We start from the raw sequence: 22,137 nt of genomic DNA, 5'->3' as shown, positions 1-22,137 counted from the left end.
GCCATCCAGCATTCCAGCTCACACATTCTGTGTGGGTCCATCCCCCCCACCCCATGTATCCTCGCTCCCCACAAGTACCGCCACGCGAAGCAGTGTCGTGATATCGTGCATTTGGCCGTACATACCCCAAAAAACCTGACAACGGATGGCCACAGTGGTCAACCAGGGGGGTCAGACCCGCCTCCAAAACCCATTCAGAAGATCCAGCAAAAACAGCTGTAGCTTTAGTGCTTTCCTGTGCTTTCCACTCTTCAGAATTACCCAATGTATTTAATATTCCCCGCCTGGATCAGATCAGCCTCAAACATAAACTAATGCTTGAACCAATCTCAACGGGTCATTGCGCCACACACTGCTCGCTTGCATTCTCTGGTTCCCACAAGCAACTTTGCCGCTTTTGGCATATGACACGCGTATGACACATCACATTCCTGCAAGCGAGCGGCGGCAGCAACCCACACATACAACGCCTGCCACTTGCATCCCACCGTGCCGCATTCCTACCCTGCCCCTGAACACCTCAAACCCCAGCAAGCCTCCTGCGCAGGCATGCTCAGCCGCCGGCACCGCCGCCGCCCGTGTTCATCTCGCTAGACTCGCCAAACGCTTCCTCGCCATCAACATGTCCGATGCCACAATCTGCAGCTCCAAACGCCGCAGCCCAACAACAGCCCACAGTCCTGCAAAGCCCCAGACGGCCCCATCGAAGTTCTCAAGTCCTCGTCCTCGCAACTCCTTCCCTCAATCCTCGCTCTTGGTGCCGCCGCCGCCGCCGCCGCCGCCGCCGCCAGCCTCCTCATAGCCGCCGCGGCGGTACATGACCGGATCCGTCTGCCGCGTGTAGCTGCCGTGGCCCTGCGCGCGTCGCGAGAGCACAAGGAACAAGGAGATGAAGGACATTGCATGGATATGGTGTGAAAGAGAGATCGCAAGTGGAATTGCGGTGAGTGCTTGTGCATGTGCGAGCGTGTGTGCGTGTTAAGGCTCTGTGTGCTGAGGTACGGTTGCGCGATGCTCATGGTGGGGACAGCATTCCCTCAGCCTTCAGCCGTCCGACACCAGACGCTGACAGGAGCCACCGCGGGTGCCCCAAGAGCGCTCACGGGATCCCACCCAAGCCGCTCAACCAACACCACCAAAGAAAGCAAACCCACAGCCGCACTCGCCTTGTACATGTAGCGCTTGTAGCAGGCGCTGCGGCAAGAGCAGGGACACCCAACGGAGCGGAAATGTCACTGTAGCAGCAGATAGTGGTGGCTCTGTGCCAGCAGGGACATGTACGATGGCGCGTATCGGCGGCGCCATGCACATCCCCGCTGCCCCCGCCCATCCCTCACACGCACACACATGAACACGGAGCACACATACACACACGCACACGCACACGCACATGCACATACACATGCACATGCACATGCACATGCACATGCACATGCACATACACACGCACACACACCTGCAGGTGATCTCGCCCTCCACCTCCTTGTGCCGCTTCCAGGAGCCTCCCTGGGGGGCACATGCGCAGAGGAGGAGCAGGGGAGGGAGCCGAGCGAAGGGGAGCACAGCAGTTGAGGGAGGGGAGGAAGGTCGAGGCTGCATCACCGGAGAGCACCGGATGCGACAACGTACACGCGCGCCGCGTGGGCGAAACACCCAGAACGTCAGCCGTCGCCGGTCACAGCAGCATGGCATGAACACACAGCGCACATCTGTCACACACGCAAAACGCTAGCCACTACCACCCAAGGCGGCTCGGCATGGCATGTTGCGCCCCAACAAACACGCAGCACACATGCGTGTCAGCCAGCCCGCTTACCCCTGTCCGTGTCGTGCCGCACTCATAGCAGCGCCGCTCTCCCTCGGGCAGCTTCCCGCCGATCCCGCCGCCACCTCCTCGTCTGGCGCCGCCACCTCCACCGCCGCGCCGCGGCCCGCCCCCGCCGCCGCCCCCGCCGCCACCACCACCACCACCACCGCCGTGCCGGCGTGCCTGGCCCCCGCCCATCTCCGTCCGCTGCCCCTCGTCGGCAGCCTCCTGGCCCTGGCCCTGGCCTTGGCCTTGGCCAGGCATTTCGTCACTTGCAGCACCCATGCCACCCATGCCGCCAGCGGCACCGCCGGCGGCTGGGAACGGCCCCGCACCCACAGGCGACATCGCCACTGCCAGGCGCGCCGCGGCAGCGGCAGCTGAGCCTGACATGGCTGCGGTGGCCACTGGGGGCGTGGCGGCGGCGGCGGCGGCGCCCGCCGCTGCCTCTCCAACCTCCCGTGCCACTGTTCCTCCTCCTCCCCCGCCGCCGCCTCCTCCTCCTCCTCCACCTCCTGCTCCGTCGCCCCCACGAACGGGCACCATAGCGGGCTGCGCCAGCAACGGCGGCCGGGGCGCTGGCGCAGGTGCTGCCGGCGGCGGCGGCGGCGTCAGGGCGGGGTACGGCGCGGAGCCCGCCGGGGCTGGCCGCGGCGGCGGCGTCATGGGCGAGGCGGCGGCAGCGGCGGCTGTAGCGGCGGCGGCTGTAGCGACGACAGCGGCTGGCGGCGGCGCCGCCACCACGCTTGAAGGCGCGGCAGCTGCGGCTGTAGCCTCGGAGCCCTGCGGTGTCCGCACCTGCTGCTGGTGCTGGTGCTGGTGCTGGTGCTGGTGCTGGTGCTGCGATGAGGGCCGCAGTGCCGCTGCCTGGAGATTTACGCCCATCAGATCGCCATCGCCATCGCCGTCGCCGCCGCCGTCACCGCCGTCGCCGCCGCCGCCGCCGCCGCTGCCACCCATGGACCCGCCCCGAGCACTCGGCCCCTCCTCACCACCACCACCCGGCTCCAGCTCCTCCACCGTCTGGGGCTGCTGCTGCCGCACCCGCGGCAGGCCGCGCCGGCGCTGCTGCTGCTGCTGCCTCCTGTGCCGCGCCGATTCTCTCAACGGCTTCCCCTCCTCCCCATCCCACTCCTCCTCGCCCTCGCCGTCGCCCATGCCGTCGCCCTCGGGCTCAGTCTCAGCCTCAGCCTCAGCCTCAGCCTCAGCCTCAGCCTCGTGCTTCTCCCACTCCTTCCACTCCTCCCAATCCTCGTCCGCCTCCTCGTCCTCCTCCTCCTCTGTCAAGTCCCCAAAACCACTATCGTCCACGCCGCTGTCATAGGAGCCGCCCGCCCGCCGCCGGCCCCGTGCGCGCCGCCCGCGGCTCCGCCCGCCGCCTCCACCGTCGCCGCCGCCGCCGCCGCCACTGCCCCGACCCGGCCGCTTCTGTGGCGTCTGCTGCTCCGGGCGCTGCTTGCCAGGACCGCCTCCTCCCGCCGGGCTTCGTGCCGAAGCTGCCACGGCCGCGCCAGGGCCGCCACCGCCGCTGCCGCCGCCGCCGGCGGCGCTCGTCGCCATCGCGCCGCCAGTCTCAGGGCTGGTCGCCCGCCGCAGCACGGCTGGTGGCGGTGGCGCGTCCTGCGGTGTCGGATCCAGTCGAATGATGTCAGTAGTGGGGCGGGGGCGGGAGCTGCAACGCCATTCAACCATGGCGATTCAGACCCGCCCCGTGCGGTGAAACACAAGAAACACACACACACACACACACACACACACACACATACACGCGTGCTAAGTGATGCATGCACGCACGCTCAGAGACGATCGCGTTGGTTTATTTTCACCTCCCCACTAAAGGGATGACCCCAGCCAGGGACTGCTTGCGGGGTTACCCGCCACGTTCTCCCACCTCACGCCCCTCCCATTCCCTCCCGCCCCTCCCACCCCTCTCTCCCATCCCTCCCGCCCCTCCCACCCCACCCCACCCCTCCCACCCCACCCCTCCCTCCCCTCCCACCCCACCTGCAGGTAGTGGTCTTGCACCAGCAGCTCCGCCCCCCTGGCTCGGGCGGCCGTGATGGACAGCGGCAGGGGCGCCACTCGCCCGTAGTGCCCGTGGCGCAGGAACCTGTGTGGTGGTGGTGGTGGTGGGGGTGGTGGTGGTGGGGGTGGTGGTGGTGGGGGTGGTGGGGGTGGCGGGGGTGGTGGGGTGGTGGTGGTGGGGGTGGGGGTGGTGGGGGTTGGGGTGGGGGTGGTGGAGGTGGTGGTGGGGGTGGCGGTGGTGGTGGCGGTGGTGGTGGTGGTGGGGGTGGGGGTGGGGGTGGGGGTGGTGGGGGTGGGGGTGGGGGTGGGGGTGGGGGTGGCGCTTCCAAACGCCCTTAGTGATGTCCTGAACGATGCCCTTCGCTCCCATCACTCGACCTTTCCGCGTCCCGCTCACCGCATCCATCCTCCGGCCCATCCATCCATCCCCTCTCACCGCTTGTAGCAGGCCTTGCACGTGTGCCGGCCCGGCTCCGTCTTGTGACTCATCCAGCACTTTGTCTTGGTGGCGCCGCACACGGAGCAGTAGCGCCCGCCGCCGGCCGCCGCCGCCGCCGCGTCCCCAGCCCGCAGCGCATTCTTAACCACTGGCGCAATCGCCGCGCCGCCGCCGCCGGCGCTGCCGCCGCCGGTGCTGGTGGTGGCGGCGCCGCCGCCGCTGACGGCGGGACCGCCGCCGACGCTGGTGGCGGCGGTGGTAATGCGGCGGCGCTTTGCGTCATTGCCTTCAGCGGCGGCGCCGCCGCCGCCGTCGACGCCGTCAGTGACCTGGCCGGCGGCGGTGGGAAGGGTGTTGTCGCCACGGCCAGGCGACGTTGCAGCACCGCGCGCCTTGCGTTTGGCGGTGCTTCCACCGCCACCGCCGACAGGGCCGCCGCTACTGCCGGCATGTCTGGCACCGCCTTTAGCCCGGGCTATGCCCCTGCTGCCGCCACCGCCTCCTCCGCCACCGCCGCCGCCGCCAGTTTCGCCCCCGCCCGCTCCCGCCGCTGCCGCCTCCTCCTCCGCCACCACCACTCGCTCGCGCTCGTGCCGATTATATTCCCAGTACACGGGCGGCTCATGCTGCTGCCCCGGCTTGTGGCTGTAGCCGCCGCCGCCGCCGCCGCCGGTGGAGGCGCCGCCGCCCCGCCACCCATGCAGGCCGCCGTCATCAACCAAGCCGCCGCCGTTCGCGAGGGCTGCATAATCCTGCCGCTGCCGCTGCCGCCTACCCGCCGCTCGTGCAACACCGTAAGCGGCGCCGGCGTCTCTGTCCCTATCATCACCATCGCCGCCCCCACCGCCGCCGCCACCGCCGCCAGGGCCGCCAGGGCCGTAGCGCTGGCCAGGCGCTGACGGCGGGCAGGCGCCGTAACCGCCGTAACCGCCGCCACGGGCATCTCCTGCCGCTCCGTACAGCACGCTCCGCTCGTCAACATCAGCCGCCGTACCGGCCGAATCCCGTACGGCACCGCCACCGCCGCCGCCACCGCCAGCCTCCATGCCGTACGCACCCAGTCCCAAATTGTCGTACAGATACGCCACCGCCTCATCCGGCGAGATCGCCAGCTGGTGCCCAGATGGCGGCGGCGCCGCCGCTGCCGGTTGTTGGTTATGAAGGTGGTGCGGTTGCGGTTGTGGTTGCGGTTGTTGCGGCGGCGGCGACGGCGTCATGAATGGGTAACCAACCGCCGATAACGGCCGTGGCGGCGCCGCAACCGCCGCCAACGATTGGGGACCAGATCCTGTCGCGGCGCCGCCGTCTTGCTCTGTGTCCGTGGGCAATGCTGGCGGCGGCGCCAGTGGCGGCGGCGCCGCCGGCATTGCCGGCTCCAACCGCAGCGCCCAACTGAACCAGCCTGACAACGGAATCTCCTCAGGGCCCGCCACCGTCCCGACGGTTGGCGGCGGCGGTTGCGGCGGCGGCGGTTGTGGCGGCGGCGGCGGTTGTGGCTGTGGCAGCGGCGACGGAAGGCTGCCGGTGGGCCGGCGGCGCGGGTCACGCGTGCTGGCACCGGGATGGGCAGAGAGCATGCGCGCTCCGCCGCCGGGGCTGCTGCCGCCGCCACCACCAATACTGTCGCCGCCGCCGAGCGCCGCTGCCGTGAGTCCTTGAAGCACCACTGTTGCGCCTGCAGCGGGCGCTGCCACGGCTTGCGGAGCAGCGTGGCTGCTGCCGCTCACTGGATCGGCTTTGATGAGCGGCGGTTGCAGTGACGGTTGCAGTTGCTGTTGCTGTTGCGGTTGCTGTTGATGGTGCAGAGAAGTCTGCGAGGGTGTCGGGGGCGGCAGAGACGGCAGTGGCGTAGACGTGGAGACCACACGGCCGGCCGGCGCCGCCGCCGCTCCTAGCCCGCCGGCCGCTGCTGCCTCGGTCACTCGCCCTGGCAACCCCCCTGTCACTCCCGCCGCTAACGACACTCGCTCGCCTGCGGCTCTGCCAGTCAGCGCTGCTGCTGCCGGCACATCGCGAAAGAGCGGCAGCGCCTGTGGAAGACTGCTGGGGCCCCGAGGCGGGATGGGGCTACTGCTGCCGTGCGGCCGCTTCTGTGAGACGTCCAGCGCTGCGGCAGTAGCAGAGGGGGAGGCTAGGCCCCCTGGAGGCTGCAGCGGCTGTAGTTCCAGTGCTACAGCCGGCTGCTGCTGCTGCTGCTGCTGTGGTGGCTGTAGCGATCGATGTGGGACGGCTTGAGGCTGCTGAGCTGTAACAGGCGGCGGCGGCGGCCCCTGCTGCTGCTGCGGCGGCGGCGGCTGATCCGGCTGCTGCAGGTCCCACCGAAAGGAGGGCTCGGAGCGCGGCAGTAGCATCTGCTCCTCATCAAGCCCCTCCTGCTGCTGCTGCTGCTGCAGCGGCTGCAGCGGCTGCGGCAGCTGCGGCGGCGGCTGCGCCTGCCCTACCTCTGTCACGGGCGGCACAACCTCCGCATTCGTGCCCGGCGGAAATTCTGCAGCATCCAGCGGCGGCTGCAGCACCTCAGGCGGCTGTAGCACCTCAGGCGGCTGTAGCACCTCTCCGCCGTACATCATTCCTCCGAGCACCGCTGACAGCCGTGTCACAGGGTCCCCATCGCCCTCCATCGCCGCCACCAGCGCCGCCGCCAGCGCCTCCACCGTCGCCGCGCTGACGCCGGCGGCGGCAGTAGCAGGCCCGGCGGCGGCGCTGCCGGCGCCGCCAGGCGCCACCGGGGCTGCAGCGGCAGCGCCGCCGGCGTCAGCTGGCGGCTGTGGCTGCGGCGGCGGCGGCGGCCCGGGCCTCATTAACGCCAGCCGGGTCGGCGGCGGCTGTGGCGCCGCCGCCACTGCCTCATGGCCTGCCGCGCCGCCGCCGGCGCTACTGCCGCCGTCGGTCGCCTCCGCCAGCTCGGCGAGCAGGTGCAGCGGCGACGGCGCCCGCAGCGCCACCAAATCAAGCTCCGCCGACGGCTGGAGCAGCATAGACTGCTGCTGGTGCTGCTGGTGCTGCTGGTGCTGCTCCCACTGGCCCGGGTAACCGCTCGCCACCGCCGGCGGCATGTTTGCAGTCGCTGCCGCCGCCGCCGCCGGCGGCGCTACTGCCCTACCTCCCGACGGTGCCGCAGCCGCCTGCTGCTCTGCTACAGCCGGCCCCACGGCGCTCCAGCAGGCGTAGCCGCCGGGCTGTAGCACGGGTGGCGGCGGCGCGTACGGAAGCGGCGATGGCGGCTGCGGCAGTGGCACAACGATTGTGAAGCGCTCGGCAAACCCGTCGAGGGTGGGCGGGATCTGCCGCAGCGACCGTTGCCGCTGCAGCAGCAGCAGCTGCTGCTGCTGCCGCTGCCTTGCCAACTGCTGCTCCTGCGGCTGCTGTACATACGGCTGGTACGGTTGCTGGTAAGAAGGCGAATACGGCGGCGGCGGCGGCGGTTGCAGCGGTTGGTGCGGCGGTTGCTGGTCGTACGAGGGCGGAGCTGGCGCCGGCGGCGGCCCCGGGGGCCCCGGCCCTGGCTGCTGCTGCTGCTGCTGCGGCGGCGGCGGCGGTGGCGCAGCCCATTGCGGCTGTTGTGGATTCGGCGGATAGTTTGAAGGCGGTGGGTACTGCTGCTGGGCCTGTTGCTGCAGCTCCTGCTGCTGTGGGAAGCGCTGCTGCTGAGCATACGCCTGTTGTTGCTGGGGTTGCGGGAACCCCTGCTGCTGCTGTGGCCAGTTCACCTGTTGCGGCTGCGGCTGCTGGGGCGGCTGCGGCGGCTGTGGCGGAGGCGGCTGGTAGTAGGGATACGCTTGCGCCTGCTCCGGATGGTGGCGTTGTGTTGCCGCCGGCTCTGGCGGGTAGCCTTGCGGCTGCTGCTCCTGGTACTGTTGTGGGTGGTAAGGCTGCTGCGGGTACTGCTGTTGCTGCTGGTACTGCTGCGGCAGGTACTGCTGCTGGTACTGCTCCTGCTGCTGGTGCTGCTGCTGCGGCTGTTGTTGCTGCGGCGGCGCGTTCTGCGCGTGCTGCCATGGCTGCTGCTGCTGCGCCTGCTCCCGTGGCTGCTGGTGCGAGTGAGTGGGGTAGGCCGGCTGCTGCGCCTGATTGTCTCTGTATCCATAACCGTGCCCGTAGGCGTGCTGGCTTTGCGATTGCTGCTGTTGCTGTTGCTGGTACTGTTGATGCCCATATGGGTCAGCGGATTGCTGTGCGTTCACACCGTAAGGAGCCGGCTGTGGCTGTGGCTGTGGCTGTGGCGGAGACTGCAGCTGCGGCGCCTGCGGCTGCGGATAGCTGCTGCTGGTGCCATAAGCCACAGCCCCAGCCGGCGCCAGGTCATACCGCGCCGCCGCCGACTCCTGCACCGCAGCAGAGGGCGGCTGCTGCTGCTCCTGGTACGGCTGCGGCGGCGGCAGTTGGTACGGCTGTACCGCCGCCTCGACCTGGTACGGCTGCTGGTAGTACTGCAGCTGCAGTTCGTACGGGTCGGCCGTGTACGGCGGCTGCGGCTGCGGCTGTGGCGGCCCCTGGTCATACGGCGGTTGCGGCGGACGTGGCGGAGGCGGTTGCGGCTGTGGCGGCGCCGTCACGGTGTACCGATGTTGCGGTGGTGCAATTCCCACCGCAGTCGCAATCGCCCCCTGTGCCATGTCCATAGCTGGTGCATCCGGCGGCATGGGCTCCTGCTGCTGCTCCGCATACCCGGGGCCCTGCTGCTGCTGGTGCTGCTGGTGTTGCTGTTGGTATTGCTGCTGGTACTGCTGCTGGTATGGGGCTTGGTGCGGGTAGCCGTGCTGCTGATACTGCTGCGCCCGCTGCTCCTGCTGCGCCTGCTGCTGCTGGGGAGACTCGCCGTAGCTAGTAGCAGAGGCCGCAGCAGGGCTCCCAGCCATAATGCCGCCGGGCTGCAACTGCAGCTGTCGGAGCGGCGGCTGGGGCGCCGCCGCCACCGCCACTCCGCCGGGAGAGCTGTAAGGCGGCGGTGCGGGCAGCAGTGCAGAGCCGCCGCCGGCGCCGGCGGCTAGGTACCCGCCGCCGCCAGAAGCTTGAAGAGCCGCCGCCGACCAAGCCGCAGACGGCGGCGGCGGCGGCTGCTCCACGGTCACTAACGCCTGCTGGGCTTCCCTGGCTGCAGAACCAGCAGTAGCTGCAGGCGAGGCAGTAGCCCCGGCCGTAGCAGCTTGCGGGGAGAGCTCCGCCGGCGGGGGCAGTAGAATCACCTGCGGCTGCTGTTGCTGGCCCGGCGCCGCCGCCGCCGCCGCCGCCATCGCCGCCCAGTACCCGTCAAGGCTAGGGGCGGGCTCTTCGAGCGCCAGCATCGCCCGCTCCTGCTCCTGCTGCTCCCGCTGCTCCTGCAGCCGCTCCTGCGGCTGCTGCTCTTGAATTTGCCCCCGCTGCAGCGGCTGTAGCAGCAGTAGCTGCTGCTGCTGCTGCTGCTGCTGCTGCTGCTGCTCCTGCAACGGCGCTGCCCCCGCCTCCACCATTTCCGGCCCCTGCAAGTCGCTGAACGCCAGCGGCAGTGACGAAACCTCCTCCAGGCCGCGCCCATCGCCGGCCCCATCACCAAGCCCGTCCCGCCCATTGTAGCCCTGGTTGTCACCGCCACCACCACCATGTGCAACGTCGCCGCCTGCAACGTCTCCACCGCTGACGCGGCCGCCGCTGACGCCGACGCCACCCATGCCGTCTGAGATGCTGACGCCGAGGCTTCCCTCCCCATTGAAGCTGACGCCGGGCGGGTCCAATGAGCCGGCGCGGCCCTCCATGTCCACATCTAAGCCGGCCCCCGCCGCCGCAGCTGCAGCCTCCGCCACTGGGGCCTCCGCAGCTGCAGCAGCAGCCTCTGCCGCCGATGCGCCACCGCCGTCATCTTCCGCCGCCTCCATTCCCGGGTTGCCAGCCGACCGCCCATCCGCCGCCGCCAAAGCCGCCAAAGCCGCCTGATCCAGATCCATTGATTCCAGCGCCGCCGCCGGCCCGAACGGCGCCGCCGCCGCCAGCACCTGCTGAAGCAGTGAGCCCATGCCCGCCGCCGCTCCGGCTGCTGCACCTGCTCCCGCCCCGCCGACGCCCCCCTGCCACCCCTCACCCGCCACCCCGTCCCCGCCGCCGCCTGACTCTGCCCCGGAGCACGCCAGCGGCTGTAGCAGCGGCTGCGCCAGCGGCTGTAGCAGCGGCGTGCTGGAGCCGCCGCCGCCACCGCTACTGCCAGAGCCGCCGCCGCTACCGCCTGCCAAAGCGCGCTGGTCGCCGCCGCCGCCGCCGTCCTCGCCGTCAGCCGCCGACTCCATTAGACGCAGCGTGTGATGAGGTGACTACACAGCACAAGGGGCCTTTCCGTCTGCAAACGTATGGGGCATGCATACGTGCATCTTGGGTCGGGTCGCTACAGACGCGGCGCCAACAGCATCGGGACCACTGGGCCACTGCTAGCTGACCCAGATCGCCTCCTGCGGCTGCTCAGGCAACAAAGCCACAGCGCCACGCCCTCCGCCGCCGAGCTACCTGAACCCAATCCACTAGACATTGGCCAACACGGCGGCGACTCACCTTCTACCCGCACGGAGATGGCAACAAAGACGTCGGCGCTCTGGTCCACGTTGCACCTAGCGCCTTTGACCAAAAGGAACAGCAAGACTAGCCTAGGGCCCGTTCCTGACAATGCCTAATAGAGTAGAAGGCGCGGCAAGCGCTAGATTTTGCCGCGAGTTGAAGTAATCGCGTGCCGGCGCGCTGCCGACAAGAAAACAGCCGCGCCGCGCTAGTTGGCGTGTTTCAACGCGTATGCGGCGTCCTGGCATGTGTTGGACCCACGGGGGCGCCTATTAATGCCTTCGGTCTGTGTTGCGTGCCGACCGGAGGGGCGGCGGTCCGGAGAAAGAGCGGGCGAGACCGCGGGGCGGCCGCTTGGGGGGTCGCCGGCCAGTCCCGATCCCGCGTCCCAAGGACCGTCGCCGCGTCAGCGGGTCCAAAGCGCGGGAAAAGACCAGAAGCGTCTGGGCATAACGAGAGCGAGCGCGACTGTCCTTGTTTCATGTCTGGTAATTTGCTGATAGCATACACATTGTGGCAGGGCTGCGAGCTCGCTAGCGCGGACTAACGCGGGGCGCCGCTTGCTTCCGACCCTTGGGGCCCGAGGGCCCCAAATCGCAGCTTTGGGGGGGCCCGGACAAGTCGCGTCGCACCGCCCGACTCTTTCTCTTCCCCCCCCCCCCCCCAGCTCACAGGTGAGATCATATCTTCCTTCCCAGATGCACCTTGATATGCTGACTTGCCACGCTGGACAAATTGCGCAACGCTCGATTGTGCTTATCGCAGCGGAGCCTCGGCGACGCTGGCGTTCCACCAAGCTACCAGCTGACCCCATCGTGGTGAGTTTCGAGGGCGCGTGGCATCGGGCGCATGGAAGTTTCGGAGATTTCGGAAGTTCGGAAGCCGAACTTGTTGGCCCGAACTGTCCTGGCGAATGCGATGCATATCCTATTGGTGCGGTGCATAGAGCGCCCAGCGAGCGTCGCGCCCAGCGAGCGTCGCGCCCAGCGAGCGTCGCTGCCTTGCGAGCGTTGCCAGGACCAGTCTCCCCCAACCGCCCCCCCCCTCCCCCGCGCCCCCCGCAGACCGGTGGACACCAGATGTCCATTCAACGGCACTTCATGGACGCATTACATGGCTCTATTGGCGACGACCGCACTGTGTCGGTGTTAGTGGCGCATGCATTTTACGGTGTAGATTATGCCGCGCCCCGTTTTAGAAGCGGGTAAAGACACTCTCCTGTACGTTGGATGAAAATCGCAGCTTCTTCCGATCGGCACCTTGGCCCAAGAGAAAGTCATCCCTGTGGAGTTTGTTACAAACCTCTGGAATTGTCAGCATGCCAGCCCAAAGAAGGCAAAGTCCAAACTGCCATGGCCGTTCAGGGCCGCCTGCTTGGCGTCAACAATAATGTCAAAGACCAACAATTTACGGCAGTGTGTCTGGCCAGCGGACGCGGCGGCATTCATTCCCAGCCAGTGAAATGGTGCTGGCTAAACCCGAAAAAAAGAAGACAAAAGAAGGCATGCAGGATATGGCACGAGAATATGGCCAGACAAGAGCTTGCTGACTGACTTTGGGGGACACAACCCCCGGATGAGAGACGCACACGCGGATTCAATGATCTGTCGGTATTGTATGCCCCAATTATGTAGTTGCGTATGTTCTGATCGTTGGGGCACTCGCAGGCTTTCGGCTTGCCACTACCAATCGCCCGCCCCCGCCCAACCTACCCCCGCTCCGGGCCCACCCGCAACCTGCTGCCGACGCAAACGCTGCGGCAGCGTGATTCGGTGCAAAGGGCCATTCCAGGTCACACCGCGACGCACAGCTGGGATACACCATAATAAGAATGATCAAGGAATGTGCCTGGACATGCCTATTGTACGTGACCTTCTTCACGCATGGGAAAGAGGCGCGCAAAATTCGCAAAAACTCACAACGCAAAGAATCACAACCTAAATCGGTAAAGACACGTACACACGCGCACACACTCCATCTCCCTCGTACCACGTACTGTACCCGCCGCACCTGCTATGTGCGCGCTAGCAGACTTGTGCTTGGGGGTACGCATCGAACACCAGGTCACCAGATGTCCAAGCTTGTCGGTCGTAGTCCAAGTCACAAGGCGTCGTCTGGTAGCGCACACCCAGTTGTGCATCCGCAGCTCGGTCTGGTCTGGTCTTGGTCCGGTCCGGTTGGCGGGCGGCATCGTGGGTCCTTTGGAGGTTCATCACCCAACTGCTGCTGCAGCAACCAAGTCAAACTCGCACCAACCTAGGAGGAGGCTGGTGCCCCTGCCGATTATAATTTCTGCTGTGATCACTCCTGCCTCTCCCCTCCTGCTGCTCGCCTCCCTGCCTTGCCCCTCCGCCTGCTTCGGCTCCTCCCGTCCTCCTGCTTCGCTGCTGCTCCGTTGCCGCCGGTCTACTGCACTGAAACTACCGGCGGCAGAGGCGGCAACGCAGCTGCTGTCGAGCCCTGCCGCAATGACGGCAGCCGCGCCGGCTGCGGCGCCCGTGGCGCCTGCACCGCTGGCTGCGACGATAACGGCAGCTGCGGCGCCGCAGCCGTCGTCACTCCTGGCTGCTGCTCCTGCGATGGTGCTTCCGTAACCGCGCCTGGCAGCGCCACAGCCTCCGCCGCCTCCGCCTCCGCCGCCACCGTTGTCACTGCCGGCCGCTGCCCCGCCGGTGGCCGCGCCGCTGCTGCATCGACCGTGCCAGCAGCATCAGCTGCAGCCGCTGCCGCCGCCATGGGCGCTGCAGGCACCTGCTGCGCCTGCACCGGTGGTTGCGCCTGCTTCTTGCCCTTCCCGTGCCCTGCCTTGGCTGCGGCGCCGGTCGCCGCGGCTGCCGCCACCTTCTCGCGCCGCGCCGCCAGCCGCTGCTGCCGTGCGGCCGCCTCCGCCGCTGCTAGCACGAGCACGCGGGCTTTGAAGCCGGCAATGACGCCGCGACAGTAGGGGCACAGCGCGGGGGTGAGGCAGTGGCGCTTGACCAGGTCGCGGGCACAGTCCATGCAGATGGGGTGCGAACAGGTCCGCACCTGTACACAGGCCGGGGCGAGGAAGTTTGGGGAGGGGTTGCAAGGATTGGTACAGAGAAGTGTAGCGAAGTAGACAGCAGGTGTGAGGAAGTTTGGCGAAGGTGGGGAAGGTGGCGGAAGTCAGGGAACATTGATAGAGCTCCATCCCATGCACACGTAGCAGCTCCCCAGCCAACCACGACAGCGAAGCGGAGAGCAGCGTAGCAACTCACCAGCAGGTTGGGTTTGTCCTCCAGGCACACCGGGCACACGTCCTCCTCCTCGTCGTTCGCACCACCGCCGCCGCCAAGTGACAAAGACGCCGTCGACGACGCCAGGCTTCCCAACGAGTCCGCCCGATCCGCCGCCGCCAGCGCCGCCGCCGCCGCCGCCGCCTGCTCGCCGCCGCCGTCAGAGTCTGAGTCGCTGGCGGCGCCGCCGCCGCGCCCGCGCCTGCGGCTGCTGCCGCCGCCGCCAGCCATGCGCCGCGCCGCCGCCAGCAGAGAGCGCTTCGCCAGCGGCATGCGTGCACTGCCGCCGCCGCCGCGCCGCCGCGACGGCGGCGAGGGCGTGGCGGTGTCGCCGCTGACGTCAGCACCGTCGGCGGCGGCGGCGCCTGCGCTGCCCCGGCCGAAGTTGGCCGACACGCGCACGCCGTGGTGGTGATGGCCAAAGGGGTGGTGCGAGCGGGCGTTGCCGACTCGCACGCCGGCGGCGCCGGCGCCGCTGCTGTGCGCGGGGCCGCCGCCGTCGGCTCCGGGCCGGGACGGCTGGTGGCGTGTGGGACTGGCTCCGGGGGAGCTGGGCGTGTCGGGCGTCGGCACGGCGTCTGTGGAGGCGGCGGAGGGACGGCGATTGCGGCGGGCGCCGCCGCGGGCGGCGCTGCGGCGAGGGCTGTGCTCGCGGGTGAGGGGTACCACCTGTGGCGCGTACAGGCAGGCACGAATGCCGGTACGGTTTTACTAATGCTTACCAATTCGATGGGTTTGCAATTGCACTTCGAAAGAACGACACATAGAGTAAAGCGCTTCTGCAATCAGGACAGAGTTTAGGGGCACACACCTCGCTGTTAGGTGCCCCGGAGCCCCGGCGCGCAATGGTGTTGCGAAGGCTCTGAAGCAGATTGCGCGCGCCGTTGCCCAGCGATGCAAGGCCCCAACCTGGCTGTTGCTGCCCCGGGGGCCCCGGCTCTTGTGCAGCCGCCGCCGACCCATCGCCTGCCTCATCAGCGCCGCCCTCCGCCCCTGCAACCACGAGCGGAGGCCCCGCGTCTGCGGCGACGTCAGCTGTAGCACCGGGCAGCAGCGCCCGCGCCGCGCCGCCGGGCCCAGACCCATGCGTGGGCGTGTAAACGATGCCGGCGGCTACGGCTATGCCTGCACCTGAGTTTACCAGAGCCGCCGCAGCTGCCGCCGGGGTGCGACTGCCCGGCTGTAGCTGCAGCTGTAGCTGCTGCTGCGTCGCAAAGGGGGAATGGTTGGTGGGCGTGCCCGGGTCCGCCGGCTGTAGCAGGGCCGGAGCGGCGGCGCTGCTGCTACTGCCATGGCGCAGCCGGCTGGGGCCGGCGCCGGCGCCCAGCGGAGACGCCAGCTGCAGCGGCGGCAGCTGTCGCCGCGAGCGGTGCCCGCCGTCGCCGCCACCGCCGCCGCCGCCATCCTCACCTCCACTGCCGCTGTCCGTCCGACCCAGCATCGCGGTAATGAATTGCTGCTGGCTGCCGCCCTGACCGCCGCCACCGTGGCCGCCGCCGCCGCCGCCGCCGCCGCTGCTGCCATGGCCGCCGCTGGCGGCCGCCGGCGACGTGAGCTCCGAGCCGCCCTCCTGCTGCTCCGGCACCGCCGCCAAGCCGCCGCCGCCAGCCGCCCCTGACGTTGACGCCCGGCCCGGCGGGTGGCTACCCGCCGCCGCCGCCGCCGCCAGCCCGGAGCCCACCCCATCCAGCGAAGATCGGTCCGGCAGCGCCAGCGGCACCGCCGGCGCGTTGGCGGCATTACAGGAGGGCCGCGTGCTGAGCGGCGGGCGACCCACGGGCGTGGCGCACGCCGACGGCGGCAGGCCGTTGACCGAGATCCGCAACACGCCGCTGTTCGACCAGCGGTGGCTGCCGCCCGGCGTCGACAGCAGCGCATGATGGGAGCCGCCGCCACCGCCACCGCCGCCGCCGCCGCCGCCGCCGCCATCGTGAGAGCCGCCGCCGTCGGGAGTATCGCGCCCGCCGCCGGCGCCGGCGCCGCCAGCTCCGCCGGCGGCTGCGGCGGCTCCGCCGCTGTTGTCGGTCCACCGGGCCGAGGCCAGCAGTGCCGGCAGCAGGATCTGTGTGGGCATCTGCGCGTTGTAGCCTGGCTCGCGGCCAGGACTAGATGCAGGGGAAGGCAGAGGGGGCGCAGCGGCAGGACAGACGTGAGAGAGTTGTGGTGGTGTGGTGCTGGCGGCGTGTGGCAAGCATCAAGCATCCGACATCGGCGCAACGTGGAGGCGATGGCTCCTGTGGAGGCGATGTGCTCCTCGTGAGCCTGTCGTGCTAACCCCCTGCTTTGGGTTCGGTTTAGTTTGGGCTGGTATCTACAACCCCGGGCGGCGACATTTCTCGCCGGCGCCGCTCGCCCTGCTGCTCCACGACGCATCGGCCCCCATCCCATACGTATTATCACTTGCAACTCACGCCTCTACCTGTGCTCCGCTCGTTTTAGCTTGGTTCGGTTTAGTTTGGGCTGGAATTTACACCCCCCCATGACAGCCCGCGCATACGACCTTGCTTTCTTCCAACACATGCAGCAGCAAGCACGCAGTACAACCACCGACGCCAACCACCTGGACACACGCACGCACGCACGCACGCACGCACGCACGCACGCACGCACCTGAAGAACGCCACCGACTCCTCCGGCCCCTGCGGGATGGTGATGCCCGCCCGGTTCAGTCGCGCCGCCGCCAGCCGCCGGCTGTGGTGCTGCTGCTCCTGCTCACGGTCCCGAGCCCTGCCAGTGCCGGAGCCGCTCACGTAGCGCGAGCCGCCACCGCCGCCGCCGCCGGCACCCGCACCCGCCGCCGCCGCCGCGCCGCCGCCGCCGGCGGCGGAGCCGCGGCGGCCTAGCGCCACTCGGTATAGGCGCCGCAACATGGTGCGTGTCAGGCCCGGGTTTTCAGAGGACCCAGCGGCGGCGGCGGCGGCGTCAGCTTCCGCGTCGACGATGCTCTCTGTGTCTGTGTCAGAGTTATCGCGAGAGGCGCCGTCGCCATCGTCGGCGTCGGCGTCACCGTCGGCGTCAGCTTGGATCGGTGGCAGGCCATCCGCCGCCGCCGCCGCCGCCGCCACGGCCGCCGCCGCGCCGGAGGGCAAGACGCTGGAACCGGGGCCGCCGCCGTCGCGTTCGGCGTTTGCGCCGACTGCACCGGTGAAAGCTCCGCCTGCAGGCGCCACAGCGTGCGCAGCTGCAGCCGCGTCCGTTGCAGCCGTCGCCGCCGCCGCGGCGCCGCCGCCAGCCCCGCCGCCAGCCCCGCCGCCAGCCGCCGCCGCCGCCGCAACTGCCGTCGTCGTCGCCCCGTTCTCATCGACCGGCACGATCCGACGCTTGGCCCGGCGGCTGCGCCCTCGCCAGGGCCGCCAGCCCTGGCCGCCGCTGCCCGCTGACGCGCCGCCGTCGCTGCTGCGCGGCAAGCTGCTGCTGCCGCCAGCCGGCGCCGCCGTTGCCGTCACCGCGCCCTCCGCCTTGTCGCCGCCGCCTCGCTCCATCAGCCGCCGCAGGGTGCCCTTGAGTCCCTCCGGCGGCGGCTCCTGCAAGGGTCACAAATCATACACATCATGAACAGCAGTAGACCAAGTCTGATCCGCATCACGGCAGTCTATCTTAAATGGCGACAATCAATGGGTACCGCAAAGCACCCAAAGTCCTCACCCAAAAGAGCCCCCCTGCGCCATGGCACCCCTACTTAGCACGCTCATTCGCGACACACTCCAAATCACACGTCACACGGCGCCCGTTACACAACGCCGCACGGCGCGCACGTGACACCCACCTTGCCGGCCTTGTGCGCCGCCGCCGCGGCGGCCGCCTCGCGCGCCGCCTGGCGCTGCTCGCGCCGCCTCCGCCGCTCCTCCCGCGCCGCCTCTGCCGCCGCCTCCGCCGCCTTCATGTCCGCTGCCGCGGTGTCCAGACTGGCCAGTAGGGCGGCGTGGAGAGCCCGAGCCGCGATCACTGTCAGCCTGCGGTTGCGTGGGTATCGGGTTTGCGTGGGGATGCCGACACGATGTGTGTGTGTGTGTGTGTGTGTGTGTGCGTGTGTGTGTGTGTGTGTGTGTGTGTGTAAATATCAGCCCAAACTCAACCAAACCAAGCTAAACTAGCGGGGGGGTCGTATGATTGGAAAGGGGGGATTCTAGGGGGATCGAGCTCATGGGAATGTGGGCATGCCGACTATGGACACGTGGGTGTCAACACTTAGTTATACGGCATGCACCCTGCTTTCTCACACGCACCTGGACACGCCCACCAGTGCCACCTGCCCGCCGCCGCCTCCAGCCCCCGCGCTGCCCGCCGCTCCTCCTGCTCCTGCTCCTCCCGCGCCGCCCCCGTCCTCCTCGCCGCCAAACAGGAACATGAGCGGAATGGACGGATCCAAGTAGTCCAGCAGCTGTCGATGCCCGCACCTGTAACAAGCAACAAACACATGACACATAAGCCAGCAGCCGCAACATGATGATAGCAACACTGACAAAGGTCCACATCTCACCAGTGCCGCCGCCAGGGAACCCGTCAGCGACCCACAAACCCCGGGAGGAGGGTTGCCTGTCCTACCCGGACCCAGATTTTACGTTTTGCCGGGCACTGCCTCCAGCTTGCCGTACTCACCGTGCGGCGATGTGGAAGGGCAGGCGCTGGGTGCGTGTGAGTATGAGTCGCGGGTCGGGATGGCTCCGTGCCCGCCGCCGCCGCTCGGCGGTTGCCAGCATGGCGGTCTGGCTGGGAAGCAGGTCCGCCGCCGTCTCGTACTGCAGGTGGTTGTTTGGTTGGTTGGTAGTTTAGTTGGTGAGGGTGTTGGCTAGCTGGGTGAGGTGGAGGGTGCTAATGTTGGTTGGGCACGGTGTTGGTCCAGGGCGGTGGGTTGCAGGCTGCAGTTGGGCTGAACTGAGTTTGGCGGGGCATCCCAACACAAAATCAGCCTCCAGCGCTTGGTGCCAGACCCACACGATAGCCCACACGCCGCACCGTCCACGCACGCACACACGCACCCACACACAAACAAACTGACTCACGTACGCCCTCAGCAGCAGCTTGACCCGCTCCAGGCAGCCCATGAGGCACGCGACGTGCAGCGGCGTGGAGCCGGGCGGCAGCGTGTACAGGTCGTTGTGTAGGATCTGTGTGGCGGGCACGAGGTGGTTGGGTGGTTGGTTGGTTGGTTGGACGGGCCTTCAGTTTGGCTGAGTGTGAGTACCGCATGTGTGTGTGTGTGTGTGTATGTACGTGTGTAGGTCGTCACTAACCTGCCCGGCTGCCCCACAGCACCGCCTCACTGCCAGGCACCCCTCCTGACCAAAACCGCGCCACACGCCCCAAAGGGGCCACGGGACCACCAAACCACAGCCACTTTGCCAAATTGCGTTGCGATGCGATGATAAATAAAGTATGGAAGGCGGACTCACTGACGAGCGCGCAATGAGGTTGGCGTCGAAGCCAATGAGTACGGCCATGGCGGTCCGGCGGTTGGCCCACGTGGCGTAGTGAAGCGCCGTCCAGCCGTACACGTCCTGAGCATCCACATACCTGTGGGGTTACATTTATAGGGGCTTAATTAAGAAGAATCGGAGTTGCAGCCAGGCACATTGGTATCGCAGGCACGTCGTCACTGCCGATGGCCGGGGAGTCCGAGTGCGCGGGAAAGTGTGTGTAGGCGCTTGCGATAAGGTTTTGGCGGTTGCGCCAGTGCTGCTGACGCCGATGTGCGGCGCGTGTGTGCGGCCATGTGCATCAGTGTTGCTGGTAAGCCAGGCAACCGAAGGCCACGGCCCAGCAACCTCGCCATCCCTCGCCACCCCTCTCCTCCACTCCACCTACTCCAACGCCCTTTACTTCCTCGCCACCCGACTCCACACCCACAGCAAAAGCCCTCACCGCGAGCTGGGTCCGTTGCGCTCGCACGCGTTGCGGCCCGGCGGCGGGTGCGGCTGGTCCGGTCCCAGCAGCGCCGTCAGCCCGCGCAAGGCGCCGGCGCGTGCGGCGTAGTGCACCGCGCAGCGCCCCTCGTAGTCGGCCAGCCAGGGGTCGGCGCCTGGGGCGGGCGGGGGCGCGACAAGGCGGTGAGGGGCAGAGTGCGTGCGAGATGAGGGCACGCCCGGATGATTGTGGGGGGGCGGTGCTTGTGTGGCAGGCCCTTCACAGCCCCTGCGTTCCTCCAAGGCGCGCCCAGCAGGCACAGGTGCAGTGCTGTCAGGGGGTTCTGTACATAGGAAGCGGTACGGTACAAAGGAGACGGCACTGGAGGTGAGCAGCATGGCCAACTCCCCCCCCCCCCCCCGCTAACACTGCAGTTCACCTTGCAGCGCGACTGTTTCCTTACGGGATTGGTTCAACGTCAACCCCCGCTAACACACATACCGCTCTCTCTCTCTCTCTCTCTCTCTCTCACACACACACACACACACACACACACACACACGGACACGCTGAAGAGCTGGCTCACCCACGCTGAGTAGGAAGGCCACGGTGTCTGCTCGGTCGTGTGAGGCCGCCAGCATGAGCGGGGCCACGCCGCGGGCGGAGCGGCTGTTGAGCAGCTCGTGCAGCACCTGTGAGGGGGGGGGGTTACATTCATGATTAGTTAAGGAAGTGGTAGACGGTAGACCATCTTGCGGAACATGAAGCGGGGGGGAGAGGCGGGGTGTGCCGGGAGGAGGGAGAGGCGGAGGCAGGGGAGGCAGGGGAGGCAGGGGAGAAATTTACAGACAGAGGAGGTGGAGGACGAGGCAAATAGAAGGGGCAGGGGAGTTTCCAGGCATGCCTAGGGGTACAGGATGCAGCGGGGTTGCTGCGGCCCCACCTCGTCTGGCCCCGGCGGCTGCCTCAGTCCCGCCAGTCGCATGCTTATGGAGCCGTGCCGCCCGCCGCCCCGCCGCAGGCTGTCCACCACATCACCGCGCCTGGCCCGCTCCACCAGGACCTTCAGCACCTGCGGGGAGGAGAGGAAGGAGCGAGTGAGCAGGCAGCGCGGGCTAGGAGGAGACGCAGCAATGCAAATAGGGGTAACGGGAGATGTAGGACGTGTACGCGGCTGCGGGTACAGCAGCAGTGGTAGTTGTGGCAGCAGCAGCGGCAGTAGCGGGCCCGGGAGCAAATGAAACGCTCAATCGTGGTTCAAGTCCCATGATTCCAAGAAATCGCTGTGCTGCATCAGAGCCCCTTAGGCCCCCTAGCCCTTGGCGGCCGCGCACCACCAGCTGGCCCCGGCGCAAGGCCGGACCAGGGGCGTCGCTGGGGCAGCCGTCGGAGGAGCCAACACGAAGGTGGCCCGAGAGGCGAATCGGTCAATTCGGCCACGCCACACCCGGCGTGTTGCACACAAGCGACCTCCGAAGCAACCGCCACTCCCCCGCGCCCCACGCCAAGCTCCACCCGCGCACGCTCAAATCTTATGCAAGCCACTGCCCCTGGCTTACGGGTTAAGAACAAGATGGCGTGGACTCACCTCGACCTGCCCCTTGGAAGCAGCCAGGTGCCACGCGGTTCGCGACCGGTCGTAGGAAGGATTCTTGTCGTTTTGCCGCAGCCACATCGGGTCATCGTCAAGAAATCTCGACACAGATTCCACGTCTCCTAGCACAAAAGAGCAGGACGCGTTCAGCTGCCAATTATTCACTTCACATGGCGTAAGCTCTGCGCACCTTCTTCAACGGATATGAAGAACGCGTGTCGCCTTGAGCAAGCTATGCACCATCCTGGCGCTCTCCGCGCAGCCGGCGATGCGGGCGCAAAGTTAGGTGGCGAAGTCGCCGGAGTCGGTCTTGTGTCCCCGCTCATTTGTGACAAATACCTACTAGGTTCATCGTCTCGTCAATGAAAGGTGCGCTAGGCTAGGGCATGTAGCTGCCGTTTGAAGTTGAACGTCGCTAGAACTGTTCACGGCCGGTATTGTTAACAATAAGTGGGCTTTGGAATATGTCATAGTTCTTCGCAAGCGGAGCTCGCTGCGTGGAAGGTCGTGTCATCTCCGTGCGTGACCGCCCCATCGGCGTCCCTCAGCTTTCCCCAGCCAGCTCGAAGGCGCGCCAAAGGAACGCTACCCCGCCCGCTCGCGCACGCTTTTTAGGAGCATCCTGTATTCTTGCCAGTTGACTGCCATCGCA

The 22,137-nt window shown here is 67.9% G+C and overlaps 2 protein-coding genes across 2 annotated transcripts; both read right to left on the bottom strand.

The window, feature by feature from the left end:
* Positions 1–184: 184 nt before the first annotated feature.
* On the bottom strand, positions 185–10,576 carry CHLRE_11g467676v5 (uncharacterized protein). The gene is made up of 7 exons (XM_043067428.1): positions 5,500–10,576; positions 4,269–5,412; positions 3,812–3,917; positions 1,817–3,427; positions 1,457–1,506; positions 1,167–1,194; positions 185–855 (listed from the first exon to the last, which is right to left on the bottom strand). Exons 1-7 carry the CDS (start codon positions 10,526–10,528, stop codon positions 742–744), a joined length of 8,082 nt encoding a protein of 2,693 aa, XP_042919425.1. The 5' UTR covers positions 10,529–10,576; the 3' UTR covers positions 185–741.
* Positions 10,577–11,884: 1,308 nt separating this feature from the next.
* Positions 11,885–21,926, bottom strand: CHLRE_11g467675v5 (uncharacterized protein). Its single transcript, XM_043067427.1, has 14 exons — positions 21,676–21,926; positions 21,480–21,607; positions 20,835–20,963; positions 20,478–20,583; positions 19,910–20,066; positions 19,441–19,561; positions 19,051–19,155; positions 18,647–18,786; positions 18,274–18,444; positions 17,814–18,000; positions 16,658–17,571; positions 14,859–16,152; positions 14,030–14,716; positions 11,885–13,817 (listed from the first exon to the last, which is right to left on the bottom strand). The coding sequence occupies exons 1-14, from the start codon at positions 21,809–21,811 to the stop codon at positions 13,197–13,199; spliced, it is 4,896 nt and encodes a 1,631-aa protein (XP_042919424.1). The 5' UTR covers positions 21,812–21,926; the 3' UTR covers positions 11,885–13,196.
* Positions 21,927–22,137: the final 211 nt, after the last annotated feature.

Source organism: Chlamydomonas reinhardtii, chromosome 11, assembly GCF_000002595.2.
Source record: "Chlamydomonas reinhardtii strain CC-503 cw92 mt+ chromosome 11, whole genome shotgun sequence".
NCBI classification, from domain to species: Eukaryota; Viridiplantae; Chlorophyta; class Chlorophyceae; order Chlamydomonadales; family Chlamydomonadaceae; genus Chlamydomonas; species Chlamydomonas reinhardtii.
Note: the sequence above shows the minus strand (reverse complement) of the source record. Positions and strands in the feature narration are given on the sequence as shown.